Below are 23140 nucleotides of genomic sequence, written 5' to 3' on the forward strand. Positions count from 1 at the left end.
GGGAGGGGAACCCTATTAAAATTGCTGTATAAAGGAATATGCAATTTTTTAAAAAGCAGGCATGTTCCAATAGATCAGATACCTGACAAAAGCAGTTCATCTTTATGATTAGTGGACAATTTGTGCATTTCTAACTAGAACATATTTTCCATAAACAGTAGATCACGCTTTAATTCTCAGAGAATGCTGACGCATTATTTTTGCCCTTGGATTTAGTGAAACTAGTTTGCATGCTGCTTTCTTTGGGGTTTTTGGCTCCTTCCCCTGACATTTCTGCTTCTGGATTCCCAACAACAAGCACAGACAAAGCGCTTTTTGTCCAAATAATTGACATTAGATTGCCCCATTGAAATAGTAAATTTTCACATTGCTGATTTTCAGAGATAAATGGCACTGTGAAGCCAAGGGGCTGCCTTTTGACTTTCAAACTATCTGCCGCCTCAGCTGAACTGTAAATTGAAGAGAATTCGCAGAGCAGAGCTTCTTTATTGATAAGGGTCTATTTTGGGGAGGATTAAGACTCTAACGTCACGGAGAAGCAGAAACATGCCAAGAGTCTGAATGCTTCAAACCTAGATTGCATTTTCCTTCACCGTCTTCGGTTATTCCTGCACATTACAATACTGTCCATTTTAGGACTACTGCAATTTGAAAAACATTCCTTCACAGGGTATCCTGCCAGAAGAAAGGACTATCATATACTATTATGGCTTGGGTGACCACTCATTTATCAAACATCCATTAATCTCTTTGTGTATGTGGAGAGAGAGAGAGAGAGAGAGAGAGAGAGAGAGAGAGAGAGAGAGAGAGAGAGAGAGAGAGAGAGAGAGAGAGAGAATGAAAATGGTTTGAACAAATAAACACCCTTTATAGAACACTACTGGCCTTTCCAGATAAGCAACAATGCACACACCTGCTAGAGCTGTTAGATAAAGCTACTTTAGCACTGTCTGAAGTTGCAGCAAAATATCTACCCCTCACCAATGGTTTGGACATGTGCAGTTAACCATCTGTGATAACAGCTATGCTGCAAGGTTGTAACTCAACCAGTTCTTTTGATTACAGTGGTACCTCGGTTTAGGTACACAATTGGTTCCGGAAGTCTGTACTTAACCTGAAGTGTACTTAACCCAAAGTATGAGTGTAATTGGTTCTGGAAGTCCATACTTAACCTGAAGCAAACTTTACATTGAAAGTAATGGAAAGTGGATTAATCTGTTCCAGACGGTCCGCGGAGTACTTAAACTGAAGCGTACTTAACCCGAAGTATGAGTGTAATTGGTTCTGGAAGTCCGTACTTAACCTGAAGCGTACTTAACCTGAAGCAAACTTTCCATTGAAAGTAATGGAAACTGGATTAATCCATTCCAGACGGATCCGCAGAGTACTTAAACTGAAAATACTCAAACCGAAGCGTACTTAAACTGAGGTATAACTGTATATGCTATACTTATACTTGCTTGAATTCTGTGGTCAGAAAACTTTTGTTGTGTATTCATCTCTTGCACATCGAAGCAATGCCTACCTTTATGCCGGTTTCAAATCTTATCAAGCTAGTTTCTCAAGAGATGAGTGCAGGGGTAATGGATGGGAACATGGGCCACTTGTGATGTCATCATATACAGTGGTACCTCCTGTTGCGGACGAGATCTGTTCTGGAGGTCCAGTCGGATCCTGAGGTTTCCGCAACCCGAGGATCGCTTCTGCGCGTGCGGTCTACTGCTTCTGCGCATGCACATGCGACAAAACCCAAAAAATATTTCCGGGTTTGCCGCTTTCACATCCCGAAGTTTACGTAACCAGAGGTACTACTGTAGTGTATATTATATTGCGGGAATAATGAAAGGATGCTTGAAAATGTAAATATGTCAAGGAGATAAAGACCTACACAACTTTTAGAAGACATCTGAAGGTAGCCCTGTATCTGGATATTTTTAATGTTTGATATTTTATTGTTTTTATATGTGCTGGAAGTGGGGTATAAATAAAATATAGTAGTAGTAGTACCGGTAGTAGTAGTAGTATTTCCACAACTTTTTTCATTTAAGTTTATGATGAGCCCCCACCCACAACTGTGTGGGTAGCCACAACTGAGCACATGTCCTTCTGACTTCAATGGATGCAAATTAAGCGAGTGCAAATTACTGTATTTACACGAATCAAATGAGCCATCAAATCTAATGCGCACCTAAATTTTCAAAACCTTGAAACCAAAAAAAGTATTTGCTGGTGAATGTAAATGCGCCATCAAATCTAATGCATACCCTAATTTTCATGACGCAATTTGGCCAAAAAGGTGCACATTATATACTCATAAATATGGTAAGCTGGATATAACTGACACACTCAAGGCTGATTGTGTGGCAAAGACAGGTTGATTTTTTGCTAGACTCCCAAACACTCCTCAGTTAGTGTGTTCCCATAGGTCAGTGATAGGGCACAGTGATAGAGCACATAGCTTGCAACCGGAACACTCCTGGTTCAATGTCTGCCACCTCCATAGGGATGGGAAAGTCTAAAAACCAGGAAAGCAGCCAGATGAACCAATGGCATAAATTGGTACGAGGTCTTCAAACCTTTTGAGTTCCTCCAGAGCATTTGCACAGTTCAAATAGCCCTTTAAAGATGTTAATAGCCGAGTATCTATCATGGAGGCTGAAGGTGGTTTTCACAATGAAAACCCCTACCAACTATATAAAAAACTAGTTGCCTTATCCTGTCACAGTGGAGTAACTGAATGAATGCCTTTCCTGGCAAGCCTTCTCATGAATTAAGATTCATCTCGGAGGACCTTTCTGAATCCCATCCGCACTGAAGCAAGGCAGGTGATGACCAGAGACAGGTCCTCTTCATACATGTTGTACTAGTAGCTAAGGACCTCCAAGAGGCTTGGAGTTTGCCAGACATCAAGTTTGACAACGTTTTGGTGACAGGCAATCCCTTTTCTTTATTTCCCCAGGCCTTTTACATTTGTGATTTGCAGTTCTGCTTTTTGCTGGGCATGCTGTTTTGTTGGGGTTTTGGTTTTTTATTGTTACACGTTTCAAATCTTGTTATAAGCCACTCTAAGAATCCTCTGGATTAAAGAACAGGGAGGACCAATCAATAGGGCTAAAGTGGGAGCGCAGAATGGAGCTCTGCTTATTATGGGAAGGGCAAGCCTCTGCGGAGAGGATCTGAGCTATGTTTGGAAGCGCTATCAAGGAAAAGGCAGAATCTGCGGCCTACCTTTGGCTCTGGGTGGCCAAGCCCTCACTGACAGGGATCCTGCGGGAGGATGCAATGTCTATGCAGATGTGCTATATCCTTCAGGGTTCCTTAAAGCATATAGGACCATATAGAGGGTTGACATTCACCTCACAATGGGTGCTTAGCTTCTTATATAGTTGGTAGTCAGTGGACCATAAATAATGTTTCTCTTTGTACAAAGATCATTTGTGTCAGGGAAAATACCAAATAACCAGGGAGGAGAGAGGCTGAAGGAGGTAGTTCCTTTTTTTTTTAATGTGAAAAGGGCATTCCCTATTTTAAAAATTTATACAATAGCACCACCTAGCACGACTGTAATATTTTCTGCACTACATCAAGGATGTAACCATGCTCCGGAGTTGAAACAAAGGTTCACAGATGCTTCTAGGACAGGCATCCTCCAGATGTTTTGGCCTACAACTCCCATGATCCCTAGCTAACAGGACCAGTGGTCAGGGATGATGGGAATTGAAGTCCAGAACATCTGGAGGGCCGAAGTTTGGGGATGCCTGTTCTAGGACTTCAGAACATTACCAACTGGGAAATGTTTATTTAAGTTTGTATCATATCTGCACATCTTAATTTAGCAGAATATTGGTCTGAGTGCGTAAGCCCCTACTCATAAACACACACACACACAGAGAGAGAGAGAGAGAGAGAGAGAGAGAGAGAGAGAGAGAGAGAGAGAGAGAGAGAGAGAGAGAGAGAGAGGCAAGTCAGATTTGTAGCTTTACTGTGGAATACATTCTGTCCTTTAGCTTTGTCAGCAGTAGTTTTCCAGGGTCAAAGACCGCAATCCTAAACACGCTTTGCTGGGAGTTAATCCTATTTAACTTCATGGGTCTTGCTTTTGTACAAATATACATAAAGCTGTCTCCACGCTGACTGAACAAAGTACAAGGAAAGCCACCACTAAAAGACAGAGAGACCCCAATGATCCTATTTCATTCAACTTCTGTATAACTAACCAATCATACAGATCCTCTCACCCCCAAATTAAGCAGATTGACTGGAGTGTCATATATTCCCAAATATTGGCATCCCAAGATGGAGTGAATGCTTCTGCTTTAGAAATGTGTCGTTATATTCTAGAACCTTCCAAAGAATGCAAAGTTAGAGAAGAGCAGACAACCGAATCACTCAAAAAAACAAATAAATACCGATACAAGAGTTAATATTAGAATGATGATTTGTTGTTAATAAAAAAATTATAGGCAGAGGGGAAAAGATTTATAGAATGAATAATGGGAATTAGAAATATTTGGTATGAAATATTAGATTAATGGTGATTGTATTAATATTTGTAAGAAGAGATGAAAATAAGAATAAAGGATTGGCGGAATATTTAAGATAAGCAAAATTATAATGAATACTGCCTAAATAATATTGTAATAGGGACCCTAGGTGGGGGAAGTAGGGGGAGTCTAAAGGGTAAAGATTTAAGATAGAATTTTAGTCTTTGACATTTCTGTATTTTGTATTTTTTTGTTTTTTCTGTTTTTTTGGGTTTTGTATTTTTGTATGTGTGTGTGTGTCTAAAAATTTTCAATAAATATATATATATATTTTAAAAAAACACAAATAAATACCAAGACTGGCTGCCAGTGCTGTTGTGGTGAGTGAATGCGTTTAATGGATTGAAAAGCAAAAAGGGCTTTGCAAATGTGCAATAGTGCCATAAGAAGGGTTTTTGTATTCCGCATTACAGAAGTTATTTGTTTTTTTTCATTTCTCCTCATAAACAGGGTCAGAAAAAAGGGGGAGGGCTTCAATTACTTCCAAGAGAAGTTGCCACCCAGCATTAAAACTAGGGGCATTTCCAGAATGGCTTGCAGGAACAAAAAAGCAAACATGCTTTCCTATATAAAAAGTCTCAAGGGCTTGGGCCAGCCATGGAAGTATCACAGCTTGAAAAGTGCTTTTGGAGAAGGGTTTTTTAGTTTTCAAATCAGAAAGAGCAAAAACTGATTTTGAGAAAAAAGTTCCATGCACGTAAAGGAGGGAGGCTCCCCGGCAGTTGAAGCTGCCCAAAATCTCAGTCCCGTGTCCAAGAATTATAATAGGCCAGATGCATTGTAGGCAAAAACGTTCCTCTTCAACCAGACCTTTGGCTGATTAACATCCAATACTCTTTTAAATGTGCTGAGGGAAGGGTTTGTTTTTGTTCTTATTTTTATTATATATTTTGTGTTTTTTATATTGCATTTTTTATGTTGTGAGTTGCCCTAAGATCTATGGATGAAGGACGGTATACAAATTTAATAAATATAAAGAAAAGAAAAGAAAAGAAGGCTGTTGACAAGGCAATGTTATTAAATGAGCAAAGAAGGATAGTCTGTTAACTGCCACATACCACCTAGATCAGGTATTTTTCACTGAATTTCCCGTTTGTAATCCCTGGGACTCAGGTCTTGCCTCTTACCTCCTGCCACAGCTCTTCAAAACAGATGGTGCTTCTGCTGCTTTCATTGTCCCTGGAGAGCTCTGCTAGCTCCACTACCTAAGCCTGAGTGCTTTTCAACTATGCATTTGTTATTATTAAACTGTTTGCTCTTTATATGGAGCTAGAGAAGAGAGTGCTTCATTGATACATTCATATTTTATCAATCTTTGTTGTGCCCCGTTTTGCATGCAGAGAAAGATGGCTGGCTATGAAAGGAATCGGGAACTTTTGGATTTTGAGATTTAGACAGGCCAACCCATAAAAATACATATGGACAGTAAAAGGACATATAGAAACCTGATATGTACACTCAGGAAGAAATATCTTGATTTCCAAACACTTGGAAACAGCTTTGTCTTTACCTATCATGCTCCCCTAGTTTCCACCACAATAGCCACTTTATTTATGAGCACACACCTCGGTTCCAAAGCAGAGCAGACATCATAGGAACCAGATTCTTTGCTGGCTACTCATCTTTCTTTTGGATTAAAGGGCAAGCTAGATAAGGAAAGGCAAATGAACAGTGAACTCATCAGTCCAGAATGTAGTGACTGCTTAACCCTGTAGCAGTGACTAGGGAAGGGGGACCCTTTAAGCTTACGCAGAATTAAATCGTACTATGAAAAATATTATCCAGCTTTTTAGAAGTAGATGAAATCCACTAACAGGATTAATAAACTTGTGTGCATGTAAACTTTATTTAGGGGAGGAATGTACATACAACCCAACCATGCTGACACTATATTTTCATATACGTTAACTTATTATTATTTTGTGCTTTAGAAATATCCAGCCTATTAGCAAAAAAGCATGTAACTGATCACATTTCCTTTGTACCCAAGAACAGCTGCACCTGAATCCTGATCTTGAAGACATTTAGAAGAAACATGTAAGACAGCCTTCTTCCTAATTTCCTTGTTAAGCTATATTAAGGTTACTGAAGTTTGTGTATCAATGGTACCTGCAGAAGAACTAGAACAGACTAAATAGTGTTGCTATATACAACCTGACAATGAATGAAATTTAACAATCAGAGGTGAAGAACTAGTTCTTGGTAGATATAGCGCTTTGATAAAAGGTTACTCTCTGCTGTATAAATTGCTCCAAAACACCAATCAGTTAAAATCAAAATGGCTTTATTCTAAATACATCTTATTTCCAACTTAAAACTGGTAAACTGGTAAATGACTGGCATTAGTTAATAAAAGTTAACAAGAAAATGCGATGAGATGTACAGAGGAACTCAATTACACATGCTCAAAGATCACAAATAATCTATACATGAAAATGTAAAAAACCCTTAACAATAAAATGCAAAAGCCAAGAAATTCAAATCCCAAATTCACGAAAAAGCTAATCCACTGTAGTTTTATCCTTTTATTAGTGGTTTGTGGCAAAGAATTGCCTTTGTAACATTCTTAACTTAGAAGACTGCTCAGTAATTAAACTTAAAACCATCCCTGTTCAAATGCTCTGCAGAAAAGCTGATTTGGCCATCGTGCTTTTAAAAAAACCAAAACTACAGGAAAGAGACTGAGTGGGTTGTACAAGCAAAGTACAACAGCTTATATATTTCCACAATGTAGGAGGGAGCTATTTAGACAAATCAAGTCAAAAGAAATATGGCAAGTGAGAAAGAAAATCAAAAGGGAGCACTACAAGGAACTTGTAGGCAATTTTGGGAAGGAGAAAAAAGTTGCTGGTGATTGTTTAAAGAGGAAGGATAATCAAAACAAAATGGTTCCTTAAAGTGCCCTTTCCTTCAAAACTGAAGAGGCTGTTCCTGATGTACCCGCTACAAGCAAAGAATTAGGAAATCCATGCCTATTTCTGCAAGTGCATAATGGACACAGAATAAGGTCAAAATTAAAACACCCCAAAGCCAGCTTTCTGACAAAAGGCACTCATCATTTAAATTGGATTTAATCTGAGGGGAGGAGGCTCTTTTCACTGATATGTCCACTCAATGTTTTAGTCCAGTAGCAGGAGGTGTTCACAACCCTTTCGACTTCGAATCTGTACCTCCATTTATTTTCCCTTGAGCCTTGTCGGAACAGGATTCTATCAAGATGAATATTACTCATTGTTCCCAGACCTACTGCTTTAAATTACAACACTGTTAAAATTTCAACAGCAGATTCGGTCTGCTTTGGTGACCCACCATTTGGAGTTTGGGTGTCTTAACATTTGAAACTTCAAAGTGATTGAAAAAGAACAAACTTCTCAATGAAAATAAGAGCAGTCCATGTGGTTTCCTTCAAACCAGAACACAGCATCAAATCTAGTCTGTGCTAGAGGAGTGCTGCTGAATGCCTGCAGCCCATTTCCATCTGGCATTTCCTTCTTTAGGTGCATTGGTGATCTTAGCACATTATCTATTTCACCGGAGGTGGAACTGTGGAGGAGAATGACAAAGTTTTAAGTCTTGATTAGTCAAACAAAAACTTCTGCTTAATTTTGGCAAATGACAATGCAATTTTCTCAAGTGACCACTCTGTACATCAAGCTTGTTCTGGAAGAGCATTTTAAAACACAGGAAATTACTACACTGGCCTTGCAATCTTCTGCTTCACTTGCCTGCTCTATTGACCTCCCACTCTGCATCCTCCCTCCACAGCTGTCACCCTGATGCAGTATTTTAGCTCTACTTCCCCCTCTCCTAGCCTTAAAATCTAGTGACGTGTGGATCTATCCAATATTACATCAATAACCACTTGAGAACAGCTACTACTTTCTCTAAGCTTCACCAACAGGGTTAGAAAACCTTCAAATTCATTCACATTCTCATCTGGAGAGTATACCTCAAAAGTTGCCCGTCGTATTTTCAATCAGCAGCGTTTCTCTCTCCTAAAGGAATACGGTCCCAGAGCTGTAGCAACTGTTCACCAACCTGAGGTTCCAGTTCCTACACCAGGGAAGGGGGGAAAGTGATGGTGTTATAAGGCAAGGTTATAAAAAGGAGACCAATACATGAAAATGCCAACTAGCCTCAGTAGAGGCTGCTTCAATTACAAAGCCGATGTTATGTCCTTCACTCTACAGGGAAATTTCTTACATCTTGATGTTATTTCAAATAGTGGGATAAAACTGGCCATTACTGGTTTTAAAAATGAACTATGTCAAGACATTCTTGACAATGAAGACAGAGAGAGTCAAGTAATCCAGCCTTGAGCACATCCCTGTAATCGGGGCTGTAAAATCAACATACCTGGCCATCCCGACTTATTTGTACTTTCTTGTTGTCGTTCCAAGGGTTGAGCAAATGATGAGCAAACTGAAAAGGAAGACTTTCTTTCCGGATCCACTCCACCTTGAATACTCCTCCTAAGCCAGTAGAACCCCAATCCTGACTCTTCTCACGTCCAATCTCTGAAGACATTCGAGCAAAGCCCTACAACACATTTAAAACGTTAGAATCTAAATAAAACCAGTTTTTACTCTGTATTAAACACATCAGGTGGCATCCAAATCAGAGTAGGGCCATTGAAATAAATTAACTGAAGTCCATCAATCTCAGTAGGTTTATTCCAAGTATGGCTTAGTTGGGTAACATCTATTCTCGCTTAGTAGAAAAAAAACCTGATAGGTTTATGGGGTGTCTTTTTAGCCCAAGCTGACTTCTAATATTTCTTGGGGGAGCAGGATATCCAAAATAAAACCATGTGTGTTGTGTCAGGAGAAGAATATTTTAATATGCTTCTCTGACCTGTTTTTGCTTGAAAAATCCCACAGCATTCTTTTTTTTTAATCTCAATACATTAATTCATAAAACAGAAAGAGGGTTTTAGAAGTTGTTTTTCTATCTCAAGCCAAATTCAATCGCTTTGGTGTGGATAAAATATCCCCCAATAAAGCCACATGTAGTGCTGCAGAAGGAGGCCACTTTGCTGCTTATCTGAGTAAAGATTCATTTGTAAGAGTCAGCTGATTTTCTTCGGGTGCTTAGTTACCGCAGGTGCTTTTTGTTTACAAGAAAGAAAATGTAAATGTTTGAGGATACTGTTTACTACCATGTTTTACAGTTTACTACCATGAAGATGAAAATAAGTTAGGAGGATAACATTGTGGATCTAGTTCTGTATAAATGTCACTCCCAGGGTAGATTTTAACCCCATTTTTCATGTGAGGTTGCCTGTTTCTAGTAGGTTTCAGAGCCTTATTAAAATGCCAGTCCTTTGTCAGATCACAACTTGGGTTCTTGAAAAATTAAGAAATTAACTCTACACACAAGCTGCCTATATTACGTCACTGGAGGAAGGAAAAGGACAAATTATAGTGAGGTAAATGTTGTGAATATAGCAGGTGTTGTTATAGTCTGGTAACAATTTTGCAACATACTCATCAACTTCAGTGTATCAATTTCTCACCTGAAAGTGTCCCGAACCCTGAACAGAAAATACTAAGTAAACAACACTGCTCTCCCAAAAGGCTCGGTTCAGTTTTCGCTCATTACTTGGGGTTGTAGACCAAATCCCCTTCTGCTGTGAAATCTCAAGGTTTCTCAGGTTGCTGCTTTTCATAATGAAGTATCGAACTGGCATATTTGGTCTTGGAGAAGGAGACTTGGAGCCCTGCAAAAATAGATTCCTTTTGTAATGTTTGGACACACTCAACCAACTATGTCCCAGCAATTAACACTAAGTCAGACCACAACTGCACTACCTGGGGATAAGCTATGTTTTGGCTGAGTATTACATTCAAATCCAACAGTGAAGCCTTAAGTGGTAAACCAAGAACCATGGTACAACTTGTGGTTTGTCTGGAAAGAGATAAATCATGACCACAGATCTGAAGGTAACACTAAGGTTCAGCCCCGAGTACCATGGCAGAAGCATGACTGGAAGAGGAGCCTTGCAGCTGCAATCTTTGCTGCAGGAATCTGCATGTTCATGCATTTGCACTAAGCCATGTTCTGTCTTAGCATTATATTGCCTAGCCGATAACAACACAAACCTAACCAACTACAAGGGCAATACAAGGGAAATGGTTAAGGCTGATGATATGTTAGTGGAGGAGCTGAACATCTTCTTTGCCCGCTACGAGGTAGAAAGATCAAGTATCACGGCTTCTGCCTGCCAGCCTATAAATTCTCAGCCACTTATTCTATATGACCATCAAGTGAAAGCTGCATTGCGGGCGGTGAATCCCAGTAAAGCTGCTGGACCAGATGGGGTGCTAGGGATAGTGGTAAAAAACTGCGCTGATCAATTAGCAGGGGTCCTGATAAGGATTTTTAACATCTCCCTGCAGACTGCTTGTGTACCATCATGTTTGAAAGCAGCCACCATTGTCCCAGTCCCAAAGAAAACAGCAATTAACTGCCTGAATGACTACAGACCCATTGCATTAACAACTGTAGTGATGAAATGCTTTGAGAGATTGGTTCTTCAACACCTTAGGACAGATTTTGATGAACATCAGTTCGCTTATAGGAGAAATAGGTCAACAGATGATGCCATAGCCACAACTTATCACCTTGCAGCGAATCATCTGGGGAGACTGGGGAATTATGTCAGAATGCTGTTTATTGATTATAGCTCGGCTTTTAATACTATCCTTCTGGACATTCTTATTAAAAAGCTGATGGACCTGGACCTTTCTTCTACCACCTGTGATTGGATTAAAGACTTTCTGAGGGATCGCACACAAATAGTGAGGATTGGGCCTGTTACATCTACCTCTCTGAAGCTCAGCACTGGCACCCCACAGGGATGCATGCTGAGTCCCTACCCGTACTCGTTGTATAAATATGACTGTATTTCATCCAATCCATCCACTGTAATTATTAAGTTTGCAGATGATACCACCATAATGGGTCTAATTACAGGTGGAGATGAATCAGCGTATAGGGAGGAGGTTCAAAAAGTCTCGACATGGTGCCTAGAGAACAACTTGCACCTAAATATCAGTAATACAAAGCAGATGGTGTTGGAATTTCGGAGGAAGAGAGGGGAACTAGCCCATTGTATATCAGGGGGGCTGAGTGGAGAGAGTCTCTTCCTTTAAATTCCTGGGAGTTTACCTTAGTGAAGACCTTGGAACTTGGAAAATCAATAAAACCCAGGTGGTTAGGAAGGCCCAACAGAGATTCCATTTCCTCACGGTCTTGCGTAAGAACAATGTCAAACAAAAATTGATGATCTCCTTCTACCGGTCCACAATAGAAAGTGTCCTTCCATACTGTATTACAGTGTGTTACGCTGATTTCACAGCCACAGACAGGAAGTCCCTACAGAGGGTGGTGAATACAGCACATGATATCATGGGCTGTCTCCTGAGTTCGCTAGATGACATTGCAGAGACCGCTGCCTCAGGACAGCGAGGAAAATTCTCAGGGACGAATCACACCCGGGCCAGCACCTCTTTAATCTCCTACCTTCGGGCAGGAGATACAGAAGTATAGTTAGCTGCACCAACAGGTTAAAGAACCAACAGGTTAAAGAACAGTTTTTATCCGTGGGCTGTTGGGCTGCTGAAAGGGAAAAAAAGAGTGGTGCAATTGACTTCCGACAAGCACACAGAGTGCGAACAAGAGTGAGTGTATGGGGGGGGGGTCGTTTAATTTCACTGCACACAGGTGGTGTAGTGACAATAAAGGTTTATTATTATTATATGAAAACCAAGTCACTTTAAAAAAGGTATTACCTTTAAAGATAATATTTAAATATATATTTAAAGGTATTTAAAGGTATTACCATACCATTCTTGTGGAAAGTAGTTCAATAGTTGGTATCTTTGATGTCAAAGAAATGCAAATACGAAACGTTGCAAATTAAGGTAGTAATGCAAAGTTGCAATACATCAAGTTGAATTTTATTGGGATCTCTAGCACAACTACAGTTTAGGGGCAGCCAAGCAGCTCTGCCCCTTCTGCCATCTGCTGTCAATAGGTCTTTAGAAGCAGCCTGTACATTTAGGACCAGTTCTTGTTGAATCCCAAAAATCTTGTAGGATAAATGTACAGGTCATATTTTACCAAATGAAGTCAGCTCTGGCATCTAAGCAGAGCTGGTTTTCTGGCTCTTAGGAGAATGAATCAAGCACCATAGTCAACCAAAACTGAATTTAGGAGAGAACAGGATTATACAAAAGCAGTCAGCTCTTTTAAAACTCTATGTTTTTAAACATTTCTGCGGCTCTTGATTTAGCCTAAGATCTACTGATCCCTTAATTTTCTTCAATGACTCTCAAGGTATTTGTGTTTCTGTTCTACATATAGACACAAAAACCTCTGATAGGGTACTCCTGGTTCAAGGTGGCAAAGAAATAAGCCATGCAAATTTATCTGAAAGAGCTTAAACCATGTACTCCAGAAAAGGAAATCAAACCAGCGATATTTGCAAAATGTTGACAGCTCCAGAGTACTATATCTGATTTTATTATTTCAGCAAGCAGTCAGCAGCTTCCAAAAATTTAAAACAGGATGAAGAACAGCTACTGTACCTTCCCAGATGATGGCGGAGAAGGACTGGCACAGGGGCTGGGGTAACTGCTGCTGTCTGTAGATTTCACAGACGACTGGTCTGACCTATCATCTGTACTTCGTTTGGAATGCAAAACACTTCTCTCTTTGTATTTCAGGGGTTGGTGAAATGCTGGAGATGCAGACTTCATTAGAACTCTGTTAAGTTGAAAGCAGAAAACCATGTTTAATGAGGATCAAGCAATTCTAGGGAATGGATAGGAAACTGTGGCCCTCCAGATGTTGGGACCACAATTCCCATGATCCCTGACCATTGTCCATGTTGGCCTGGGGTTGATGAGAGTTGGAATCTAACAGCATCTTGAAGAGCCACAGGTTAGCCTCCCCTGCTCTAAGAGGTTTCCTGAAGATGCCAGCTGCTCACACTTATGGGGTTACAAACTCTGGTCCACAGGCGGAAAGTTTTTCTGTATATTCTAGCAACCCAATATTCACCAAAAAGTAGCATGGGGACAAACAGAGTCAGGGAAGCAAAGATAACAGGTTTTCAGACAAGTTATTCAGCAGCAGCAGCAGCAGCAGAATGCACAGCAGCCGTTTGCCACTTACCATTGAGATTTATCACTGTGGAACTAGGTATGAGAAGGCAGACTGGTGTAATGGCTGCTAGAGTCAAACAGCACCAATGCCTTGTTATTTCCTACCCCTGTAGTTCATATGAGCAATTAATTTAAACTTTCTGGAGAAGGGACAGTGCAATTCACTATTTTTATATTTCCTTAGTAAGCAATCTATTCTATTTATTTTTTCTTGTAAAATTGCCTTGTACTCTTTGAAGTGTGCTTTTTAAAAGCTTTAAAAATCGGAACGTTACCTTAATATTGTATTGTTCTGTTCTTTGTTTATATCATAGCTTAAAGTTGCTTTGGGGGGATTTCTGAAAGAGAAAACGGCTATATATTTTCAAGTTGTTTTAGAGACATTTTACAAACATGTTAAAGACTAAGTTCATATTATGCTCAAGTCCTTCATAAATATTCCTTTGCTTTCCTATGTATTTGTGGTTCTTGCTGTTTGTTTTTAAATATTGCAGAGAAATGAAAATTGTTGAACAATAAGCTTTTTTTGGTAACACTGTGTTTATTTTTTTAACTACTGTTAGCAATCAATGTTGTGTGAAAACTAATTTCAAAATTATTAAAAATCATCCTGAATATGTTCCAGTATTATCAGATTACCTTTTTTATGATGCTGAAATTATGTTAATCTTGAACACTAGCATACTTGTGTCTGTTACACATGACAATTCTTATTTTTTAGCAGTATATTCTAAAGTTTAAAAAAACTCATGTATGTATGTGCACATATATATGTGTGTGTGAGAGAGGGGGGGAGTATGTGCATGCCCCCATAATAGAAAACTGGGATTCAATGAAGTATCTTTACATATAAAGGTGTGTGTTTGTAAGTCTGCCGTCCTCCTCAGTGGCTTTACTGGATCAGGCAGGAGAGGCACTCTTGAAAAGTTCAGAGGAGGGGGACTCAAATAGGCTTTGGTTCAGCTATCCCTATTTTGTCCTAATGCATTTTAGTAAAGCTTCAGATATTTTGGTCAGTGGAAGCAACAAGTCACCCAAAATGCAAGGAAGATTTAGGCAGGCATAGAACCTCAGATTTCACTTCTGTTTGCAAAAGACTCACTACCACAGTATGACTTTCTATGGGAATGCACTGTCAGACTAGGTCAGGAGCGTAAACACCAGTCAAGAACAGAAAGAAACTCTCCCTACATCAAGAAATACAATGCATTAGTTTGAGGTGACCCAACTGTGGGTTTGCAACTGCTGAAGGACAAGCAATAAGTGGACACAGAGAGGAGACCTTATGTGCTGGTGGGGGGGGGGAACTACAACTCCTCACGGGGTTAAACCCTTTGCACACGATGTGCTTCCTATTTACGGCAGGCACAGAGGACAGTACTGTGGACAGTACTATCCACTAGATACTGACCTTTCAGCATTAAAAGCATCATCTGCGAATTCTGCTTCTGCTGAGCTTTTTCGGCTAGTGTTTGATCTCCATGAAGACGCTACAGGAAGTTCTTCAGATGACATGGGTCTTGGTCTTTGCCCAATTCCCGAAGGCTGTTGTAGACCTGCAGACTGTTCTTCCGTGCTTAAAACAGCAATGATTGCTCGTATGGTTGCCTCATCAACTTGAGACCAGGGCTTTGAAGGAGCTCTCATGCGCCGTAAAAATAAACTATGCCATTTCTGCCTCAATTGCAGGAGTAGGCTAGCAGCCTGTAATAAATATAGTTTATAATTTAATATATATATGTCTTGGAGACCCTTCCAAGAATGCTTGGTGACCCTTTATTGACTATAAGTGTATTAAATAGTTTTGATAACTCCAATACTTTGAGGAAGTTTGATGTCAGCAACATGATTCCTGAAAACATCCTTTTGTTCCAAAATATTTGGAAGATTTTTTTTAAAAAAATGTATTTTAATTAATACTTCATTCCTCTCTTATAACTGTAACCATGCCCTTCGGCAAAGAACTTCAAGTTTCTCAACTGGGATGATTATTCTTATAGTGATAGAGGAAGAACTGGGTTAGGCCCAGAATTAAACTGCCCCTGCATGGCTTTCTTGCAGCACCGTTTACATAGGTGAAAGTACATGAATGGCTAAGGAAGGGGAAGTTCAATCTAAATCAACCTCAATAAATGGTTGAAACATCTGCTCTCTCCACCCAGGCATACTGCATAATATTATGTGTATCATCCCAACCTCCAAACATTCATCAGACCTGGAGCTTCCATTTAGCCATTAGAGATAGTAGCCTCTATAACGGCCACTTATAGAAGATCAATCTAACCACCTTCTAAAGTCATCTAAGTCAGTGGCCATCACCACATTTTAGGATAGCAAATACCATGTTAATTATGCATTCTCTGAATCTAAAGCCAATTGATTTAATTTAACTGGGAGAGAGGGGAAAATACTTCCAACTACTTTCTTCACATCATGTATGATGTTATAAAAACACACTAAGGTCCCCTTGCTGTTTATTTAGAATAATAATTATTTTTATTATTATCATTATTAATTTTATTTGCACCCCAACCATCCAACTAGGTATTATCCACATACTGTATTGGTGAACACCCAGCCCAAATTCCCTGCTGATCTCTCCCAACTAAGTCCTCCAAACATTTTAACCTTTTCTCATATGGAAATGGTTCCAATCCCTTGTTTAAATTATTTTGACTCCCCTTTTTGTGCACCATTTCCTACTGTACAACAGTGGGGCCTTTGTTTGTTTAGATGCAGTATCTAGAACATATATTTTAATGTGGTCACATCATAGATTTATAAAAAGTGATTAGGATGCTGGGTGGTGCCAATATTGAAAACAAGAGAGCAAAGAGTTCTGTTTCATTCAGTGGTCAGTTTTTGAGCCTGGAATCCTAATTTTAAGTCATTTTGAGGTCAAAATGCTGAAAGCAATTCTCAAGACTGAGCTTTTTCCTTTCAATTTTTTTCAGATGAACCATGAAGTACGCACCTCTGGGTCTAATTTGAAATGAAGCCATTCATCCAGTTTCAAGGCAGCCAAGTTAGCAGTAGTTCTGTCTTCCATCTCACTATCACTGCTGTCATTAGGAACACCATCCACTATATTAGAGAAAGGCAGATCCCATACATTAACATTTACTGTACTCCGTACTTAAACCAACAACAATTAAGAGATATGCATTCTTAATATGCATCAAGATTAATCTGCTATCTTCCTACCTTGGTGCCTGGTTCAGAAGCTGCAGCTAATGCAAAATGCAGCTGCTAGGTGACTTAGTGGGGCACCCAGATTGACATGTTACACCAGTGTTGTAAGATCTGCACTCACTCCCTATTAGCTACTGAACCAAGTTCAAGGTTTTGTTGTTGGCATTTAAAGCTCTAAATAACTTGAGAACAGGAAACCTAGCAATACAGAAGTGGGCCTACCCAATGACAGCCCTCACTCTCTGAAATGCAGTCCCTTGGGCAAATCTTGAGGTGGTGACAGTCATGACATTTAAAATCTTACAGTTACCCAAGCTTTCCAGGACTCCAACTCATTACTTTCTTTCTGTTTTTGTACTCTGCTTAGTTTTATTTGCAATAAACAGCTGCATTTTGCTTTTATCTCATTTACTTAACAGGTTAGCTTATATGACAGTAACCTCATTTGTATTTATTTTAATAAAACATTAAGAAAATGAACTGTTTGAAAGTGCTGCTAAAGGTAAGACAATCTACACTTTCTTCCCAACAGTGAGGTGCTTTCCCTGCAAGAAAACGTAATGTATGAAGCTGCTTTCAGACTTCAAAATAATGAACAGAACCCAACAATTTGTTTGAATTTAATAGGGGAAAATGCCTATTTTTCCCTATTAAAGTGCCAATTTTTCATTCCCCACCCCATTATAAAAAGTATGTTTATTTTACTTTAGCGCAGGAAACAAACAGCTCTTAACAACTCCTAACACAAGTCAACAAGTGGATTAGATGTACCCACACATGCATATTAAAACCATGTTTCTTATTCTAGAACTATACCTCTGAAGGAGGAAGGCTCCTGCAAAGCATTACTTGGCAACCTAGCTGATCCACAGAAGAGGGCCACAGTGACTGGCGTCACAGTTGAGCAGCACCTGATATTGGCTATGCGGTGGGCTCTTGTCATTTCATCGTATATGAGCCAGTCCGTGGGAAGTGCCTGAATAGCTGCCACTTGACCATTTGCTGGGGGAATCTGTTAGGCAGTAACACAGAAGGAACAGAATTGCTTCTTTCGATTCAATAAAAAGGGACAATTTAAAACATCTGTTTGCAAGCAAACTTTCCCCAGCCCTCTGAAGAAAACGGGCAGGGAGTACCCAATGCTGCAGCATTGCTGAATCTAAACCATTGTGAACCTCCTCATTGCTGTATGGGAGACTATGGGAGCTCCATATAAAAGACACAAAAAGCTATGCAGAACAAAAGTACATGGTCAGGTAGCCTGAAGAAAGGGTAAAATCCTGCTGCATGAGGTGGGATGCACAGTCCACATGAGGAATACTGTACAAAGCCTTTACAACACAGACGTCCTGAAATAAGATCAGGTAATACCATTTGGTGCTAAAATAAGTTTAGCAAAGAAGCTAAGCAAGGGCTTCTGCCGCCCTATTTTACTAGTCCTCTGCTTCCTCATTAAGAATAGCAACTGGTCTCTGTCATGGGTTGTTATTATTTAAAATATGTTTCTAAATAAACAAAGCATTCAAAGCTCATTGAACAACTGAGGTTCCCAGATCTCCCACACTAATATTTTAATCTTCTTACCTTTTTATACTGGGGCTGGCTAAGAACTGAGGTAGGATGAAATCTAACTTTTTTTTCTTTTGGCCCAGTCAAAACAATGTTCTCTCTGTCAACGTGAACTATGTTGGGGTACATTCCAGCTACTAAGGCACCTTTCACCACAGCCCAGTTCTCAGAGTTGGTGTTAACATCTCTTATGTCGCCACCACCTCTGGCTCTTACAAAACCTAGAAAGAAAAAAGAAAGAAATGTATGTCCTGCTAATTAAGAAAGCATTATTAACTTCAGAGACGCATGTCAGGGATAGCCTTTTTAGCTCCCACTCTGTCATTAATGGTATACCATTCTGAGCAGTGTAATTCGGGCATTCGGTTGCAAAGGATCTTGTCTTGGTTGCAGAATGGGAGAATAAAAGTTTTTTTGCACTAGAACAAACAACACGCAAACACAGTATTTTCTCATTTAACTCAGGACAAAATCTTTCCTGCTGAAACTTACGGAAACATCATTCCTGTCAGGGACTGGGCATAGGAGGAATGGTGGAGACTGCCTCCCCAGCCTGACCCTTCCAGAGAAGAAGACAGTTCAGAATTACTACAGGGGGTTGAAGGAGGTCACAGCTCAGAGGCAAATGAGGAGGAAAGCTGGGAAATAATGGAAGAGGAGGAAAAAGAAACACCAGGGGGGCGACAGCTGACAGACCCAGTGTCTTTAGAAAGCATTCCAGACCCGCCCCTTCCCAGAACCTGGCGAGCCTTGAAAGTAGGAGAGAAAAGGGCTCAGAAGCAAAGGTCCCTCAGCGCCACCCATACGAAACAAGGTGATGAATGAGGAAGTGGGAGGAAAAGGGGATGGAGAGTCACTTGGGACAATGCCATTATTCCAAGAGGCTGTGTTCCAAGCCTCTCTCTGTAAATATTGAATAAAAAGCAGATGGTAAGGACTTTTTCTTGTCTTATCCGTTCCTGGCAACCTGCCATGGGGGTTGGTTCCTCTGCCCCCTGACAATTCCCCTTAAAAGACCTCATTTGAATGGTTTTCTGTGCTCCTGAGCCAAACTCAAAAATATTAGCTCATTTTGAATTAAAACTAGCTCTTGGATTTGATGCGTTATCAGGCTTATTTATTTTTACCCTGCTCTCCAGCTGGAAAACACTCCCAGAGAGGTTTACAATAATCATTAGCAAGGATGTTCCCATCTACAGTCTAAAAGACATGCTGGAAGAGGAAAAGGAATTAGGAGAGAAGATGAAAAAAGTGAACTCAGCCACTACTTCTTAACTGCAAATCTCATTTTAACACGGCGGCTTGACGCAAGCTCAAAGCGGGATAGGACCAGTTCTCCCTCTAGTCAACATATAGGCATAGGTGCACTTTTGTTAGTATAACAGAACAATAAGTATTCACTACACAATCTACACAGCAAATATTACTAGTGTAACCACAAATATACATAACTGGGGCATATTTACAATCCACTGCAACAGCATAATACCTCAAAGTGTGGTAACAAGTGAAAAATGCTTTCAGTGTAAGTAAACCAAAGTTTTGGTTGTAGGATAACTGCTCCAAAATAAACCTCAAAAGATAGCAACTGTATCCCTGATCACATACATAGGAATCAATAGTACAGTGAAATCCAGGAAGAAAGCTTGAAGACTTTGTGGGGCATATTTCAGGTTGATAAATATACAGATATATATATCTATTACCTGATGCTCTGAGTTGCCCAAGCAGCTGTGTTCTCATTCCTATGATAATCTCCATTGTTGCCTGAGAAAGGAAATTCTTCTCACAAAAAGCTCGTTCCCAGCCATCGCTTCGCGCCTTTTGCCATGCCTACAAAACAAGTTGATTTAAAAGAACTTTCAGAGTAGTTAATGTTTCTTCAGTGACCATTTAGAATGCAACCCCTTACAAACACACATTTCAAGATGTTCAGATCATTAGTATAGAAAGCCTTGATTTCTAGAATAACAAAAATTCATTTATGGTGTTGCTATGATATCACACGATTCACAGGCAGATTGCCCTGCCCACCTGTCAAAATCTCTTGCTGTCCCTGCAATCTCATCTGACCGCAGGAGAGGTGGGGAATGAGCTCTTTTCTCAACAGTCATAGCATAAGCCTGACATAGTACAGTGGAACCTTGGTTTGCGACCGCCTCCGTTTACGACAAACTCAGAGAGCGACCGCCGCGGACCCGGAAATATTTACATCCGGGTTCTGCACGCGCGGATGTGCAGAAGCGATCTGCGCAGCATGCACGTGCGCAGAAGCGCTCTATCGGCGCTTCGCGCACGCGCAGAAGCATGACTTCGTCGAGCGACGGACTTGGGGAGCAACCGGCTCCCCGGAATAGATTGGCGTCGTACCACTGTATAAGCCCCAAGTGCTCTGAGCCAGTGAGAAAGAAACGGAACACATTTGGGGAATACCCAATTCTTGAAGGCTTCTCTCTACATTGTTCAACTACCAGAACATTGCTAGGAACAGCTATACCACTCTGCAAAGAAGAATCCAAGTGCAAGTCCATTACCCCCCCCCCCTGCATCAATAGGCAGATGAGGAAATATGGGTAGTATGCTATTAACATTTCTCCATAGCATCATGGATAAAAGTAACTTCAATTAATCCTTACTTAATCATAATATTAGAGCAATCCACCTTACTGCAAGGAGGGGATGGGGACATGCTTTTCCCAAAGCATAGCTTCCAACATTATCTGTGTACAATAATGAAACTTAAAAACAAGAGATTCATGGAAAAATGGAGATGAACCAGGTGATTAAAGCCATGGCTCAATGGAAATTACACTTATCTTTTCTGATTGTTAAAACAATGCTACCGCAATACAAAAACTGGGTTTGCATATCTCCAAGCAGCCCAGACTCAGTTTAGAGCAATAGCGGTCTTATAAAGCAAAGACAAAAGGAAGAAAATACACTGTGTACAATCAACATAGCACTGTTTTTCCAGCTAGCAGCAGTGTAAAAGGAGAACAAGAGGCAGGTGGCAAGCAGCAAGGGAGGGAGACAAGAAGTAGGAGCCATAGCTAAAAAAAAGGTGCACAAAGGCTTGGTAATTGCCCTGCGGTTACCTTTACTTTAACATTAGTTTACTAGACTGCACTAGGTAGCATTTCAAGATGTGTTAATCTAGCTTATCGCCTCCTTGCTTTCTGACACATTTCACAAAGATCACAAAGATCACAAAACACAAAGTGTTTTGGGTTTTTTGTAGACTCGCAATACCTGAAAAGCCCGGAGAAGAGCCATATGGTCACTAAATGTTCCTGCAGTAAATCTCTTTCTACACAGCATGGCTGCACGCTTTTGAGAGGCCTGTGTAGGTAACACGAATGGGTCGCGATATGCAAGGGTACATGCTATTGTCAGAATAGGATCCAGGCACTTCAAAACAACGGCGCACAGCACCATTTTGCCAAGATGAGGTTCTACTGGTAAGTCAGCCAGATGATAGCCAAGTTCTGTCAGATCCTCCCAGGTATCCATAGCATCTATTGTCTATTTTTAAAAGAGCAAACAAAATAAGCATACAAAGAAATGCACAATTCAAAAGCAGGTAACTATTTCTCTTGTCGTGGCTTCATTTGAAAATGCAAGTTAATTGTTTCACACCAATAATTCAAACACAGACTCATGTTTTCTCATATGGCATTCCCTATGACCTAACCAAAGCCACTTTTGTTCAGATATTTCCAGGGCAAACTTTAGATGAGAAGTATTAAAACGGGCACTGGTGAAATTGGGAAAGGTGCTTACGGAATTTTTTCAGAGCTAGTAATTTCAGTAGTTATGCAAAAATTTAGTGTTTTAGGAATCATTATAAAAGCTGGTAATAACTAAAAAAATACAGGGACAAGAGTAGCTTTATTTAATTTACTCACCTTAAGCATCTGTACAGCATTTCTTATGATTAAAGCCGGAGGTGGTTCTGGAGCTTTCATCAAGAAGTCAGCAATTGGACAGTTGATGGGAGCTAGCAATTTTGTATGCAAACAAAGCTCCTAGAAATTAAGACACGTTTCAGAAAAACCAGCATACACAATATAATGTCCTTATATTGAATGAATTTACTTCATTACAGTCACAGACCAGCATAAGCAAAACATCTAAATAAAAAGCATACGTAACAATATCACTAAGCAGAAAATTATTAAATTAATTGGGGCCAAGCAGGGGCCCCTTTACCTTTACCTTTTACCAAACGTAGATTGAAACATATACATAGAATACTTGATTAAGCATAGATATATTAAACAATGTGCTTGTAGTGCAACCCTATACATGTCTGTTCAGAAATGCCATGGATTCCAAAGGGATTTCTATAAGTAAAGTGGGTATAGGTTTACAGGATTAAGTAGTTACTTATTTTTTCCCAAGTATTAGCTCAGGAAATGCATAGGAGAAAAACTGATTGCTACGTAGTACTTAACAAACTCTTATGCCAGTCTGACATTTGAAAATGTGTGAACTAAAATACACAAAATCGAATATTCAGCTTTAATCACCCCGATCCAAAACATGTGGTAAAGCTGAAACAAAAATAAAGAAACTAAGGATATTCACACTTTCAGTATAGCAAGTCTGCAGTAAAAGCAGATTTTTATCTTAAGCCTATATGATTGCTCTACTGAAAAGCAAGTA

General features: G+C 39.9%; 1 protein-coding gene across 4 annotated transcripts in view; it reads right to left on the minus strand.

Moving 5' to 3' along the window:
• Positions 1-6811: 6811 nt before the first annotated feature.
• The window catches only part of YTHDC2 (YTH N6-methyladenosine RNA binding protein C2), a 34255-nt gene continuing 17926 nt past the window's right edge, over positions 6812-23140 (minus strand). The window contains exons 19-32 of one of the 4 annotated variants that reach the window (XM_088652610.1): positions 22381-22500; positions 21725-21997; positions 20182-20308; positions 18491-18696; positions 17723-17918; positions 16689-16798; positions 15126-15418; positions 13990-14052; positions 13136-13313; positions 11715-11921; positions 10060-10263; positions 8901-9083; positions 8494-8597; positions 6812-8087 (exon numbers count right to left, since the gene is read on the minus strand). In XM_088652610.1, the coding sequence (XP_088508736.1) occupies positions 8517-8597; positions 8901-9083; positions 10060-10263; positions 11715-11921; positions 13136-13313; positions 13990-14052; positions 15126-15418; positions 16689-16798; positions 17723-17918; positions 18491-18696; positions 20182-20308; positions 21725-21997; positions 22381-22500 (2241 nt within the window). In that variant the 3' untranslated portion in view covers positions 6812-8087; positions 8494-8516. The remainder of the gene's footprint in view (positions 8088-8493; positions 8598-8900; positions 9084-10059; positions 10264-11714; positions 11922-13135; positions 13314-13989; positions 14053-15125; positions 15419-16688; positions 16799-17722; positions 17919-18490; positions 18697-20181; positions 20309-21724; positions 21998-22380; positions 22501-23140) is intronic. The other 3 variants (XM_088652611.1, XM_035099960.3, XM_035099961.3) reach the window with 3 other exon arrangements.

The sequence above is a fragment of the Zootoca vivipara genome, chromosome 10 (assembly GCF_965207765.1).
Source record: "Zootoca vivipara chromosome 10, rZooViv2.hap1.1, whole genome shotgun sequence".
Classification (NCBI taxonomy): Eukaryota; Metazoa; Chordata; class Lepidosauria; order Squamata; family Lacertidae; genus Zootoca; species Zootoca vivipara.